Here is a 15,111-nt window from a genome sequence, read left to right as displayed (position 1 = left end):
GTCACGTCGCGTCACTAAAATATTTCTGATATCGAGCAGTATGCAAGTCGAATTTACATTATTGAATTACGAATAGGATTTAGTCAAACCAGTTGTTATTGCCAAGTCTTCCTTCGATGTCCTCACGATCATCATGAACGCCGGGAATTTCATCGCCAGTTTCCTCTGCTTGTCCTGCTTCGGGCTCGAACTGCTCAGGCCGTATTCCATTTCCAGCTGCTTGAACTTCACTTCCCGCGACTACATTATCCGACAATTCTCCATCTGATTCAGACCAAAATCCTTCATTTCTCTCACACTCACTGTCGCTACCAGACAAATCAAAGTCCATGTCATCCATTATTCAAAACCAAATGTTTGATTTTTTTAAAAGCAGAAATGAACGAAGTGTTTGAGTCGACCAATTGAATGTGGAAACACACAGGAAGCCAATACAATCACGTAGACCACCCACCCGAGTAATTTACGTGCAGCCTTTGTTGTTCTGGAGATGACGTCATGTGGGTTACGCCTCTTTCAGTGGATTTCGGCAGAATTTTTTGGGGCGTCCCCGAAGAGGTTTGTTTTTTTAAACTTTACATTTTACAGAACGAGTATTGTGAAAAAATATTGTCAGATCAGAAATCACGATGAAAAACTCATATAGGACATATGTATATATATATATATATATATATATATATATATATATATATATATATATATATATATATATATATATATATATATGCAATTTCAGTACTTTTGAGTGTCATGGGACCTTTAAAGCTTTAAAGTCAAAGGGATCGTTTATGGTATGCAGCAACAGCCTGGCCGACTGTTCCTTTTCAACCATTGAATTGGGGTGCTTGCATGAGTGCTTAAACCACTTGTCGAGCACCCATTGTCGATAGCGAAACCACGCTCCGTCACCCCGAGCGAGGGGTCCGTGCTCCATCACCCCGAGGGAGCGGTTCCTGCTCCGTCACCCTGAGTGAGTTGTGAAATTACATGTTTTCTAAATTCCCAAGCCAAATTGTTTTCCACCTGTTACACGCAGCCGTTTGGAAGAAATAATGTTTGTGAACATATCCCTGATACGTCTTTATAAATGCAGCGTCATTTTGAAAGGAGTGATTTATATGGCCAAATTTCACGCTGATCACGAATCCGTTGAACTTTTTGACATAGGATGATGTCTTCGGTTGGTAAAATGCAAAAATTCAAAATGGCTGCCAAATTTACCCATTTTCAGGTAAAATTTGATAATTATGGCTTACTGGGGCATGTGATATGTCATTTCTTATGTTTTCATGGTCGCTCATATCGAATATGAGGTCAAAACAGTGACACATGATGGCTGTATGGATTTATTGCTAAACATGGGTATTTTCGATGGAAAATACCCACTTTTCAATTTCAGAACGAATTTTGAATTGATTAATCAACTATATCCTTTGTTTTTCATGTTGTACGTTTTTCGTGTCGTTACAGTGTAACTAACGTCCTGGCATCGTCCTGGCGGCAGAGTTGCTCTCTTTATCAAAAAGTCTATTCCTCACTCTCCAAGCACTGCCCTCACTTTTCCACATCCCCAGGAATACCTCTGTCTCTGGCTTCCCCTCCGCTCCCACCTCTTGTTTATCTGTGTGTTGTACCGTCCACCAAACGATGATGACTCCATTTACATCTCGCTTGCCGAAAACATGGACCAACTTCTATCTTCTCATCCAAACTCTCTCTTCCTCATACGTGGTGACTTCAATTGCCATCATGCAAGTTGGCTCAGTGTGGGTACCTCTCTCACCTGCCATGGCACTTCAGCAAAGGATTTCTGCGACTTATTGGGACTGACTCAATCTGTCACCTTCCCGACCCGGATCTCAAACAACGGTATTCTATTTCTTGTGGATTTCATTTTGACCAATTTCCCTGAAAATATCTGCTGTTCGTCCTCTGCTCCAATCAATTCATCTGACCACATGCTTCTCAAAGTAGACATCTCTTTGGCTGTTATAAGAGAACCACTTCAGCGCCGTCGTCGAGTCTGGAATTTCATTCAGGCCGACTGGCAGGGACTTCGAGCAGCCATCAACCTTCGAGATTGGTTTCCCAATTCTACTCGCTTTGACATCAACTCATCGTGGGAATTCATTCAAAGAAATTTGCTCTCTCTCATACACAGATTTATCCCATCTCATCTTCAGTTGTCCAACCCTTCCTCCCACCCATGGTACACGAAAGCTTTGGGTGAGGTGGTTGTCCTGAAACAACTTGCCTTTGCCTCATGGAAGGCAAATTCTACTGAAGGCAATCTCAGTTCCTGACACAAAACCTGGAACAAATATGCATCTACTCTCAGGAGGGCCAGGAAACAACATCTTTCTAATCTCAAGTTTGAACTCTCAAACCTGTCTCCCTCCTCCAAATCCTGGTGGTGTGTGGTCGTCAGTTTCTGGTATTTGTTCCCCCTCCGTCCCCTCAGGTCAGGTCAGGTATGTGAGCATGCACTGGAGCAGCACGTCACTGTGTCCACTTTCCGTTGGTACTCCAGGCCATCCCCCAGGCAGATGCCTCCATCTGGCCATCCCACAGGCAGATGCCTGGCCCATCCCCATCTACTTGAGATGCTGAACAACCTGCTGCAACCACGAGGAATGTGGTCGGCCCATTGGCCTCCTCCACTCACGAGACTCCCTCGCTGAGAGAATCTGGTGAGCAGAATCAGCATCAGAAAACGAGACATATGTCAATATAGCTGCAGCTGACTCTCACGGACTATGCAGGTAACAAATCTCATTTGAGTCTCTCTCAGCAACCACTAGTTAGACACAAAGTTCGACCAGCGATAACCAAGGATTCTTCGAAGAGACCTGGTACGAAAGGAATTAGGTCACCGTCTCAGTACCCTGGTCAGAATCCAAGTCTCATATCCGAAGAGCAAGACTGGAAGCACCAAGGACCTGAAAACTTGGACTTTCGTCCTCCCGCACAGATGCCAGCAGTGCCACACCCCATTATCCAATGAATCTATGAATCCCCAGGCCCGACCCAGACGTCTATTGTCCTCTGGCTCACAGCCAGCAGAGACATGAATATCACTGCCAAGGAAAGTGAATCTCTCCTCACCTCAATATCCACACCACAAACAGTTGCAGACAAGATGGCAGCATTCAAGATGTCATTGAAAGCCTGGATGTTAGTTTTGACCCAGGAAACCGATTATGCCAGCGGCTCCGACTCCTCATTCAGCACCTCGAGGGCCCCCAAAAGGATATATAGAGTCTCCGCAAAGATGACCTCATCATCTACGAAATCAAGGTCAGAGATCTTGACAATTCGAAACGATGCACCACAGCTTGATCTCTCTTACATCCTCCCCAGAATCCAGTCCATACAAACACTGAAAAGTGTGGGGGCCAGTACACACCCCTGACGAACTCCAGTAACAACTGTAAATATGTCAGAGATTGTATCACTACATCTCACAGCACTCTCAGTACCAGAGTAGAGTTCAGACATCAGATTGATCAGTTTTGGTGGCACCCCACGAAGACCAAGAATCCTCCAGAAGTCATCTCCATTCCCTGAATCAAACGCTTTACAGAGATCAACATCGGCTGCGAGCAGCCCCTGCCGAAACTCTCGGCTGCATTCGGTGAGGACCCCAAGAGCAAGGATACGGTCAATCATTGACCTCTTTGCTGAAAAGCCTGACTGCTCTGGATGCTGGCACTCAAGCAGATGGTGGCGAACCCTCTCAATAATTATCCAAGCAAAGACCTTGTGTGGCACTGAGAGCAGCGTCACCCCTCGGTAGTTGTTGCAGTCCTGGCGATCATCCTATCCCTTCTAGACAGGATCAACAAGGCCCCTCTTCCAGTCAGTTGGGATGATGCCTGTGTTCCAGGCAGAACACAGAACTGCATGCAACAACATGAGTACAGCATTTCCACCAGCCTTGAGAAGTTCACCATGGATGCCACAGATGCCTGGAGCTTTACCCCATTTCAATTGTTTAACCGTAGCCTGTGTTTCCACAAACGAGGATGGATCACAGTTGGTTGGAGGCTCAGCAATAGGGATAGTAATACCATGGACATCCAACTCGACAGCTGGTGGACCAGCCTGGTACAGCCACTCAAAGTAACCGGCCCAGCAGGCCTTCACTGGGTGTCCATGTCCTAAACCCTCCTTACCATGAAACTTAGTGAGGGAGACACTTTAGTCGCCGACAACCTGACCATGAAACATGTTAGCACAGGTTTACATGGTACCTGAAGCAAGTCACAGATCTAATCTGACCTGTCCTGAATCCCCTCCTTTCCCTCAAGTGGCTGCACAGCTTACACTGTCTGTAAAAAGGCTGAATGCTTCAACTCTGTGTTTGCTTCTAAATCTTTGTCCCAAACCCATCGCTTTCTGTACCCACCTTACCCAGTCGCACCTACCTGTTCTTCGACTCTGTGTCCTTTTCTCCTGACAAGGTGGAGAGTTTGTTGTCAATCCTCGACTCAGATTCTGCAACCAGTCCAGACGGCATCAACCCTCGTGTTATAAAATCTGCTTTGCTGCTCTCTCACCCTCTCCCCATTCTATTCACCCTCTCCCCATTCTATTTACCCTCTCATTCATGCCATCTGCTTGGAAATCAGCAAACATTATGCTCTGCATAAAATGGTGCAAAAACTTATCCCTGCAACCACAGACCAATCAGCCTGCTCCTAATCATCAGCAAGGTCATGGAATCCATCATTGCTTCCAACATCAAATCCTTCCTCTTCTCCAATGGCTTCATTTCTGACCATCAATTTGAATTCAGACCAGGTTAATGTACCCTGCACATGGTGCTTCTGCTTTCCCAAGAATGGATGGAGGTCCTCAATGCCAAACATGAGATAAGAGCCATCTCCCTAGACATATTGTTGCAGAAATGGCCCTTAGTGTGTTATTAAATATAGGATTCGCCCAGATCCCCCCTTAAATGCATGTTTCGCCAGGTTGTTCGGTAATTGGACGTTACATGTGTGTCGGGAGGTGTAGCAGGCTGTCTAGTGTTCGTACAGTGGTGGTGTACCGGGAAGCGCCTTGCTGCTTTTTCCTTCCCCTCTGCGAACTAGCCTCGCCCAGTGCTCTGAGAGTGTCGATCGGTGATACGTGTCGGCAGCCGATTGGTGGAGGGCAGCTGTAATCTGGAGCGATGGACCAATCACGGGTCCCTGGGGGAGTGTCCAGAAGAGCGAGCGCCGGGAAGGCAAGGAAGGAACTGCATGAGGTCAGTTTGCCTTCTGCTGGATGAGAGGCTGCTAGAGTCGAGTCTGTGATCTGCTGGATGAGGAGTGACTTGATGGCTGTTGCTCCTCAGCGATGGACCCAGCGTGCAGGTCATCCCCAGGTTCATCCTGAATCCAACCACGGAGCCTCTGACTGTCTTTGCTCCCAGCACGGCTCGACACGTTTTTCCATCCCGTCGATCCGCCTGCGGAGCCCAACACCCCGATTTGGCCTAATCTGGTGAGCAGGCCAGGCCTGGATTTGTATGCTGGAGCTTGTGAAAATCCAGCTGGAGCACACCGTGGATCTTTCGCCCTTGTGCCGTCGACCTTACGGGGGCTGAACGCGCTGAGGCTGGTGCGTGAGCGGTGCGACAAAAGGACGACGCCGCCATCTTGCCACATGGCGTGGTCGAGCTTGGGCGCTCAAATCCGTTGACATCTGTTTCTCACGAGCCGCATTCGTGCCTTTGACACTTTCCCCTCGTCCATGAGGCATCACTAAGTACTCTGCATGTTGTCTGCATGTCGTCCAGGCCTAAGGTTTATCCTGCTAGGGTTCCCTTCAAAACCCGTAATCCATAGCGCCCTAGTTAAGAGCGGGTTATAGATTAATTATAACGTTCGTGAATGTTTTGCTTGTGTCGTGTTCCCCGATGTGTCCCCAATAAATCTGGCTGATTCATATGAAAATTTCCGCCTTGAGTTTCTTTGTGCCGTGCTAAGGAACAATTCGCTCGATTTGTATTTAAAACCAAAATGGTTACGGACTGGCAGACTTCGTTCGGTCTCTGAAAAACCCAGTCTGTAACCAGGGTCTATTTGCCCAACTAGCAAGGCACAAGTGTACTTTGGTATCGTGATCTGAGGCGCGTAACCTGAGACCTGTACCGAACCAGCCGGCGTTATAACCCCTGAGACGGCGGTGCTGTTAAGACCTAAGTCACATTTGGCACGGCGGCTGTAGGGTCTAAAAAATCTACGGCCACTATCAATTATAGGGCGGCCGCAGTATTTCCACGGTCACACAATGTAGCAGTCACATATGTTTTTATTTTTTGGGGATCCGCACGGCGTATTTATAAATTGTGGAGACCGGAAACGTGAGGGTGCCGTACGATCTTTGATTTGATGTCGCACGTTGACCTTAGGGCATCCCTGCGACGGCCATATAATTTTCAAGGCAGACGCAAGGTAGCCTTAAGGCAACCGCAGGGGGACCCTAAGGCGAACGTGCGGCCAGACGGACGGTAATAAGTGGGTATGTATATATATATATATATATATATATATATATATATATATATATATATATATATATATATATATATATATATATATATATATATATATATATACCAGTTCTTTTTTTAGTGAAATAAAAATATAACAGTTCAGAATATACCAGTATATATAACTGAATATACCAGTTCGGAGTACGTATAGGCAAACACCTATACTCCGATCTCTAGCGGTTGCGCACGGTGGACGCAGACTGCCACGGAGGCCATACGTAGGACGCACGGCGGGCGTAGGGAAACCGTGCGTCGACCCTGCGTTGCCCGCAGGTAGTCATACAGACCGCAAGGCCACCGTACGGTGAACACAGGGACGCCTTAGGACTACCCTACGGCGACTGTGGAAATAGTGCGGCCGCCGTAATTTTTTGGGGGTTGGCAAAATTCATTTTTCATTGATAAGAGCCTACGGCAGCCGCACGATTAACGCAAGCCCACCATACGCCCGACATACGGTCGACGTGGAACACATCTATGTCACAGCTTGGCTTGTCGAATTGCTACGGCCAACGTAGAAATGAAAAAAGTTATAATTTCATGGCGACCCCTACGGCCTGTAAAAGATAGCCATACGGCGTAGGGCCACCCTGAGGCCACTTCAGAAACTCTGCGGCCACCGCACGTTTCTGTCAATTCAAGGGGGGGGTACGGCCGCCGTATCCTAGCCGTAGAGCAAATGTGACTTAGGCCGAAGTGACGCCGAATCTTCAACATTTAGCTGTCAAGAGTGGGGTGCGAATCCCACGACTGCCGAATCCTTTACAATTGGTGTCCGGAGTGGGGTGAGAATCCCTCCGTCGCCGATCATCAACAATATCACGTGCTTTCGATACGGTATGGCACCCTGCACTGCTCACCAAACTCTCTCCTTACGGTATCCAAGGCCATCTCCACTCATGGCTCACGGACTTCCTCTCCTGTCGCAGTCAACGCGTGGCTCTTAATGGAATTCTCTCATCTCCTTTTCCTGTCCAGGCTGGAGTTCCTCAAGATAGTGTTCTTGGTCCTGTGTTTTTTCTTGTTTTCATCAATGATCTCTCAGACTCTCTGGAAAATATTCTTCATCTCTTTGCTGATGACTCCACCCACTGCCATACCATGTCATCCCTCTGATCGGCAGGCAGCAGCCTCTTCACTATCTGCAGATCTGGATACAATCACAAGCTGCTCCAACACTTGGAACATGTCTTTCAAACCTGCCAAATCTCACATTCTCACTACGTCTCTCTGAAAGGACCATCTGGAACCCCTCCCCCACCCCATCTACTTTCTCAGCAATCCCCTTGAAGAAGTCCTTTCTTTCAAGCTTTTGAGCTTCACTATCTGCCAACATCTTTCCTGGGAAAGCCACATCTCCAAGCTGGCCTTCAGAGCCAGTCACCAACGGTGCATCCTATGCCGTATGAAGTCCTTCCTTGGTACACCTGAGCTTAGAACCACCGATAAAGCTTTCATCCGCAGTGTGATGGAGTATTGCTCTTTCCTCTGGGGTGGTGCTCCAGCCTCAGACCGAGCTCAACTTGTCGCTGTGGAAACCAAGGCTTTTAGGATCATTGGTATCTCCCGCGATGAAGCAGAGTCTTTGGGTCTCTCACTCTCTCACCGCAGGCAGGTCGGTGGTCTTTCTGTCTTTACCATCTCCTCTCTGGCCTTGCCCCGCTGCTCTGTCTGCCTGATCTGCCCCCCCCCCCCCACTCCTCATATTTCCGCAGGGCGCTCCGGGTACATCAAAAACCGCCTTCTGGTGAAACTGCCAAAATCAAGAATTACTGCTCACCTTCACTCTTTCATTCCTCTTTTTTCCCTGTCTCTGGAACAAACTCCCACAATCTCTTCAATCCCACTCCTCCCTCCAAGTCTTCAAAACAGCTGTTCACCACCATCTCATATCTTCCCCCATCCAAAATCTTGATCTTTTCTACCTCCATTAATCCACTCCAAACCCACCTCCTTCAAATTCCATGCTTTCCTTCCTGAAAGTCCTTGTAGGACTATCTTGTTTATTCTGTGTACCACACCCCATCCCTCTGCCTATAACAGATCTCTTATTGTCTCTGTTCCCCACTATTTTGTGCTTCCCTCTCCCCCCTCTCTTGTCTCCTGCCTTGTTACATGTTCTGTGTGTTGGCTCTTTCACGAACCTTGACATGCCATACGAAAAATAAAATAAAATTAACGGTCTCTTTGTATGTTTCCCTTCCAGATGTTATGACAATAAAAGTAAGCCATTCCTTTGGTGCCGTGAGGGGCATAGGGCTGCAGAGGAAAGTTTTTTTTTTGGGCTATGGGGTACAATCCTGGATGGATTACCACTCCAACATGTGATACTCAAATGATGCATTCTTCTCAGTAAGCTGGTACTCATTTTGCCGACCTTGGTCGGATGACGGGCTGAGTCAACCCACCTGGTGTTATTTAACGGCTTGACAGGCTTGAACACAGGATGTTAATATGATAAACTAGCTGCCTTAACTGATAACCCAACACTCTGCTTCCATGCCAATCGTTTGCATTTAAACTTAACCGCTAAATGCTGTTTCTCCTGTGGATGAAACCCAGGCAGGTAACCACACAGCTAACGGCTGGCCGAACACTGCATATGGTGTGAGCAAGGTGGGGGTGACCTGCCTGACCCGCATCCAGGCACGAGAAATCAGCCACACCCGACCCAACGATAACATCCTCGTCAACTGCTGCTGCCCAGGTGTGTCCAGGTAGCAATGTTTGTTAAAGTCAAACCAAATTCACACTTCAAAAACTAAGTTCTTCAAGATGTTGTCATATTGTGTTTTTATTCATGATATTTCACATCCTTGTGTAAAACCAATTCAAATGCATGATGTTCGTATTTATTATTCTAGAATCGTACTTATTTAATATTCCAAACATTTGTTGTTCGATGTAATGACAATTACCAAAAGTATCATCTGGATTTTTTTTTTTTGTACTTTCTGCCTTTCTTTTTGCCAATAAGTGAGGGTTAAAATGCATATATAGTATTGATTAATTATCTGCACAATGCTGTTCCTGCAGGTATAGTTGATTACCTGCACAATGCTATTCCTGTAGTTGTGGTTAAAATGCTTCTTTATCATGGCGTTTTTAATCCCAGCATCCCCAAGGTAAAATAGACTCACAAATGGGGGAATGTTCGGATTAAGTGATCTGGTGTTGGCACACACATTTGAGTTTCTTGCGTTGGAGTGGCGACCCGTCTAGGATTGTGCCCAATAGCTCTGGAGATTGCTTCGGCAGCACCGACGCTTTGTATGGAGTATGGTCCCAATGGTTGGTTGGTTGGCACATACGTTTGGTTTCCATTTGCTTTCATCTGTTTGGTGGAACATGAGTAGACTCCATATTGTCAGATGACTGAAAAGTTTGATTCTTTGCAGAAATGGAATAACTTTAGGACTGCAAACCCTTGATATGAGTAGGTATGTTTGGGCCCCGGACAATGTGATGTACCATGTCACTGAGCAGATTTGATGAGTTTGAAATGACAACTTGCGGAGTCAAATTCAGCTGATTCTCGGTGAGCTGCAGAAGTACAACAGCATGTCATTCCACTTACAATCGTTGATGGCATCCTACTGTTGTGCTTGATTATTAAACGTGTGTATAATGACTCATCGATGTTTTGCACATCAGAGTCCAAGGTGGCTGAGCTTTCTAATTTGTCTTTTTAATTTTAAGTGTTGACGTTTGTGGAAGAGCAGAATAATGGGGTAAGGGATCAACAGTCAAAATGGGGCAAAGGGAAAACGGTGGAACATCATGAACAACGTTCACCACACCAACATGGACAACATGCACCACAACAACATGAACATGTACCACAATAATATGAAGACCAACAACAAGGAGAATTGGAGGTGAAGGTTGAGTGGGGTTTCAGTGGTTGTGGTAAAGCTCAGTAGTTCAAATGAGGGGACCATGAGGTGGTGGGATGCTTTCGGCCTGAAATCTTGTCAGGAAGAACTTGAGACGTCAGATTGAGGAAGATAGTTCCACAGGTGAGAAAAGGGGAATGTGAATGAATGGAGGTGAGCGTGCGGTGTCTGGCAGAACACGTGACCTTGAGAGTCCCACCCTCTCACCTCTCCATTCATCTTGGTTGAGCAGAGAGGTGAGCAGGCAGGAACACGACACCAAGGGTAGAGCTGGTAAACAAAACTACAAGGCCATCAACCTGCCAATGATTAGCAAGACGCACACCTTGAGAGTCTACTTCTAGAGAGACACAGAGGGCTTTCTATTCCATGGTTTCAAGGGAAGGAGGGGGAAATGTGTGAAGTACCAGCACCAGTCCATCGTGGGTATCACCTATCTACTACTGAAACTCTCATCTTGTGTGTATATGTGTGTGTGTATATATATATATATATATATATATATATATATATATATATATATATATATATATATATATATATATATATATATATATATTTGTATGTTCCTGAAATACAGCCAAAACAGTACATGATAGCACAAAATTTTTAGGGCCACCTCACTCACTATTCTCCTACGGTGTGCAGTATCAAGTTTCGTTCAAATCTGGCAACAAAAAAATTATTAAAAAATCAATTCCCAATTCAGTGAAGTACTCTTCGGGAGAATTTGATCAATGTAAACAACCTCAGCAGTATAGTTCGCTGGAGCTATCTTGTTTTTCGCTCGCCTGTTAGCGATACCCCCGGCGTGAGCGTGAACGTGAACGTGAAAATGTTAAATTTTTTGTATTACGGAAAAACTCCTTGACGGATTTCGACGAAACTTGGTGGGGGGGGGGGTTAGGTATCGTCCAAGGATCATGCCATTATATTTTGGACTTGGTCCCTCCCCCCCCCCCAAAAAAAAATTGGTAGAGAAAAAAAATTTTTTGCAACTTTTTTTTCAATAAAATTTCGATTTCTTTTTGTTGCATTTCTACATGTTTTAAGTGAGTTCCAAACCCCCCCCCCCGCCCCAAAAAAAATGTTGGAGAAAAGAACGATAACTCTGTCAGCACTGTTGACATCATATTTAATGAATAAGATATAAGGTTCACTTGAGTGACCCAGCAGTATTGGCGGCGGAGGTTTTGCACTCTCCCGAGTGCTCGCCCTCGAGTTTTCTTTCTAATGTTTTTATCCACCACACTATTTTTTATACGCCATATATATATATATATATATATATATATATATATATATATATATATATGTATATATATATATATATATATGCACACACACACATATCGGGGCGTATTATGTGATTCCGTCCGTCTGTCTGTCCATCCGTCCGTTCCTGTCCACACTCTAACTCCCAAAGTTTTCAACTTTCACATTTCATATTTGGTACATATCTACAGACTGTGGAGCCGTTGTGTCACGACATACCTTCATCATCTAAAGTGGTTGCCATGGCAACCGGGATGCTGTTTTCCATCCGTTCCTGTCCACACTCTAACTCCCAAAGTTTTCAACTTTCACATTTCATATTTGGTACATAGGTACAGACTGTGGAGACGGTGTGTTTTCAAAATACGTTCGTCATCTAAAGTGGTTGCCATGGCAACTGGGATGCTGTTTTCCATCCGTTCCTGTCCACACTCTAACTCCCAAAGTTTTCAACTTTCACATTTCATATTTGGTACGTAGGTACAGACTGTGGAGACAGTGTGCTGCGACATACGTTCGTCATCTAAAGTGGTTGCCATGGCAACCAGGATGCTGTTTTCCATCAGTTCCTGTCCGCACTCTAACTCCCAAAGTTTTCAACTTTCACGTTTCATATTTGGTACATAGGTACAGACTGTGGAGACGGTGTGTCGTGATATACGTTCGTCATCTAAAGTGGTTGCCATGGCAACCAGGATGCTGTTTTCCATGTCGTACAATTCTGTATATACCTTCTTTTTATATCAGGGTGTATATTGTGCTCACTTGCGCTCTTGTTACTGATTACAATATACAAATACATATATTGCTTTTTAATTGTACTTCACTGCAATGCTTTATCAAAAATATTAATTATTAGACTCGTCTTTTAAAAACGATAAATGTTTAAACAGGCGAGCATTGGGTGGCTTTGACACCAACTCTGGTTTTTCTTGAAATTATTTTTTTTCATCAACCGCCGTCACAACAGGGACCCAACGGGTTCACGGGTCGTCTATTATTCTATGATACTCAAGATGAAGGTATTGTCCACCATGATAATCTGAGGACAGCACAGGAAGAACTTGGCTCAGAAGATTCCAAGGTGACATCCCGATTTGGAGATGTTGATCCGCCCAACACAAGTTAGCCTTAACTCAGGATTGTGTCTCAGGAGCTGGAGCTGAAAGACTACCTTTCCCACAGGTGTGTGTGCACATGGTTGGTCCCAAGTACCTTGACCTGTCACATGCATGTAGTCTGTTCATACCATTATTCTGCAATATTATTTACTACTGCTAGTTCCCTTCCTCATGCTTCACCTACCTTTCATTTTTATTTATTTATCTTATCTCTCCCCTCTCCCCCATCCCACTCCCTCTTTATGGTGTAAGTGCTTGGGTGGGATGCAACCTGTCCATGTGGGACTGTTTCTTACTTGTAATGTTTTAGTGTTTAAGTATTTTCCGAGTATTCCGGTCTCTTTTCTCTGATATAAAATTGTGGTGCATTTTTAGGTTTGTAACTATCATCTAATGTTTCGAATTGTATTGGATTGCTCATTTGAAGTAAAAGGTGTTCCATGATCTTTGTGACCCTGTTGGGACCGCAGGCTGGGTGCGTACAGACATGACTGGTCCTCATGCACTACTTTCACTGGAAGAAGGTGCTGTTACCCCACTGTACCTTGCCCAGCTCCCTCCTGGTGCAAGCAGTCCACATGGACAGTTTGTTTATGAAAAACAGGTGAAGGAGTGGTGATTTGGGCCTTTCATGTTTGCCTTGATGTTTGTGATTTATCAACGAGAAATTTGATTGAAAGTAATTATGAATCAGCAATACTGTCTATTTTTGAATCGTATGATTAGCTGTGGCTTCCTCAATGTTTGTTCAACATTTGCTTTGTTTGAGCGAAACCTGGATTCTCCTCTGGGGAAGTGTAGAGAAAGATACTGTTTGGTTTTACCAAATTGTTCTCTCCTGGTACTTCAATCACTTCACCAAGTTCCATCACGTAAATGCTCATACTGGGTCGAGTCCTCTCGACATGACGAAATCTGTAAACATACTTGAAATAATTTCAATAACAATTCAAATTTTCTCTACAAAGTCCTCAATTGATGTTTTGAGACTAATTTCACCTCCAACAAGGGATCATGTATTTGATGATTAACTGATGGTACACGCCCCAAATCGCTTGATTTATTATCTTAACTTGAGGTCTCAAAATACTTTCATTACAGTCTTCCCACATTTTCCCATTTGAAACTCGATGAGATACAGGAACTGTTCTTCCATGGACTGCATTGTTTGTTGATTATATTGGATTTTTGGGGGGATTAGTCCCTAATTATATGATTCACAGATATGCATCGTCATGATGAAATAAAATTGTTGCATTGCTTTCCTCTGTTTGGTGGAACACGAGTGGCTATTCATCTGTTTTTGTTTTTTCTAGTCCTGTTTTTGTTTCCACTGTTTTTACCAGTACTCAAATTTGAGCATTTCTCTTGATAGAGCCAGTTCTGTGCAGGAGAGAACCACATTGAGGTACCTGATGTCACGTGATCAGGTAGAGACAGACTGGAGGGTGTTCGGAAGGCACATTTCAAAATTTTTTTCTTATTGTATATGGCAGCTTGGCTGCTGGGTAGCTATCATTCTGTTGGAGCATAGCTGTGCCACTGAGGTTGTGCCCCTACACCAGTACACCGGTACTCATTTTGCCAACCTTAGAAGGATGACAGACTGAGTCAACCCTACCTGGTGTTAATTCAATGGTAAAAATAGGGCTCAAACTCAGGACCCTCACATTCCAAGCCAATCACCCTACTAGCCATGAAGCCAACACCAGGCGGGAAGGCACAGTAAGACTACTACACCTTGGAGTTGTTTGCGCCGGACGTTTATGAGGTCATCGTTATCGATAGTGGAGCATCGATCCACTGACTTCCTGGTACAACCATCCAAAGCAAGTCATTCGACGAATATTTTGACATGGTATTCTGTCCAAGGGTCCAGCACGACTTGAAACAATCGACGAGAGTGGACATTGTCTGTCTGGGATTAGTATCATGCAATGACAATCAAAGGGGCCACAAGGGAAAAAATGAGGAATTGGTATCCGACAACACACGTGCCTGTGGTTCTCGACAGCCATTGGTGCCTGTCCAGAACCACAGGAATTGTGGTTGGATGGAGAACGGTAACTTGCTTCCCATTTGGACCACGTTGCTCCATGCCAAAGACACCTTGAAACTCCATGTGAAGTGCATTTTGCACACAACTGTCATGCAAATGGAAGAAGGTTAACTTGAAATGCACACATCTGTGCAATTGTAAATGTGCTAAATAGGTGTTTGAACAGTTTCCAATGCTAACAAATATATGGTCCATTTTTACCCAACGCTCAAA

At 44.9% G+C, this 15,111-nt stretch overlaps 1 protein-coding gene across 1 annotated transcript in view; it reads left to right on the top strand.

Moving 5' to 3' along the window:
* The window catches only part of LOC147020472 (carbonyl reductase [NADPH] 1-like), a 36,519-nt gene extending 22,415 nt beyond the window's left edge, over positions 1-14,104 (top strand). Inside the window, exons 4-5 of the mRNA XM_085895839.1 lie at positions 9,110-9,254; positions 13,310-14,104. Coding sequence (XP_085751965.1) covers positions 9,110-9,254; positions 13,310-13,458 — 294 coding nt within the window. The 3' untranslated portion in view covers positions 13,459-14,104. The remainder of the gene's footprint in view (positions 1-9,109; positions 9,255-13,309) is intronic.
* The last annotated feature ends 1,007 nt before the right edge of the window (positions 14,105-15,111 follow it).

This window comes from Eptatretus burgeri, chromosome 9 (assembly GCF_056783735.1).
Source record: "Eptatretus burgeri isolate ZD-2024b chromosome 9, Ebu_testis_v1, whole genome shotgun sequence".
Taxonomy (NCBI): domain Eukaryota; kingdom Metazoa; phylum Chordata; class Myxini; order Myxiniformes; family Myxinidae; genus Eptatretus; species Eptatretus burgeri.
The sequence above is the reverse complement of the archived record's forward strand: the minus strand, read 5'-3'. Positions and strand labels throughout refer to the sequence as shown.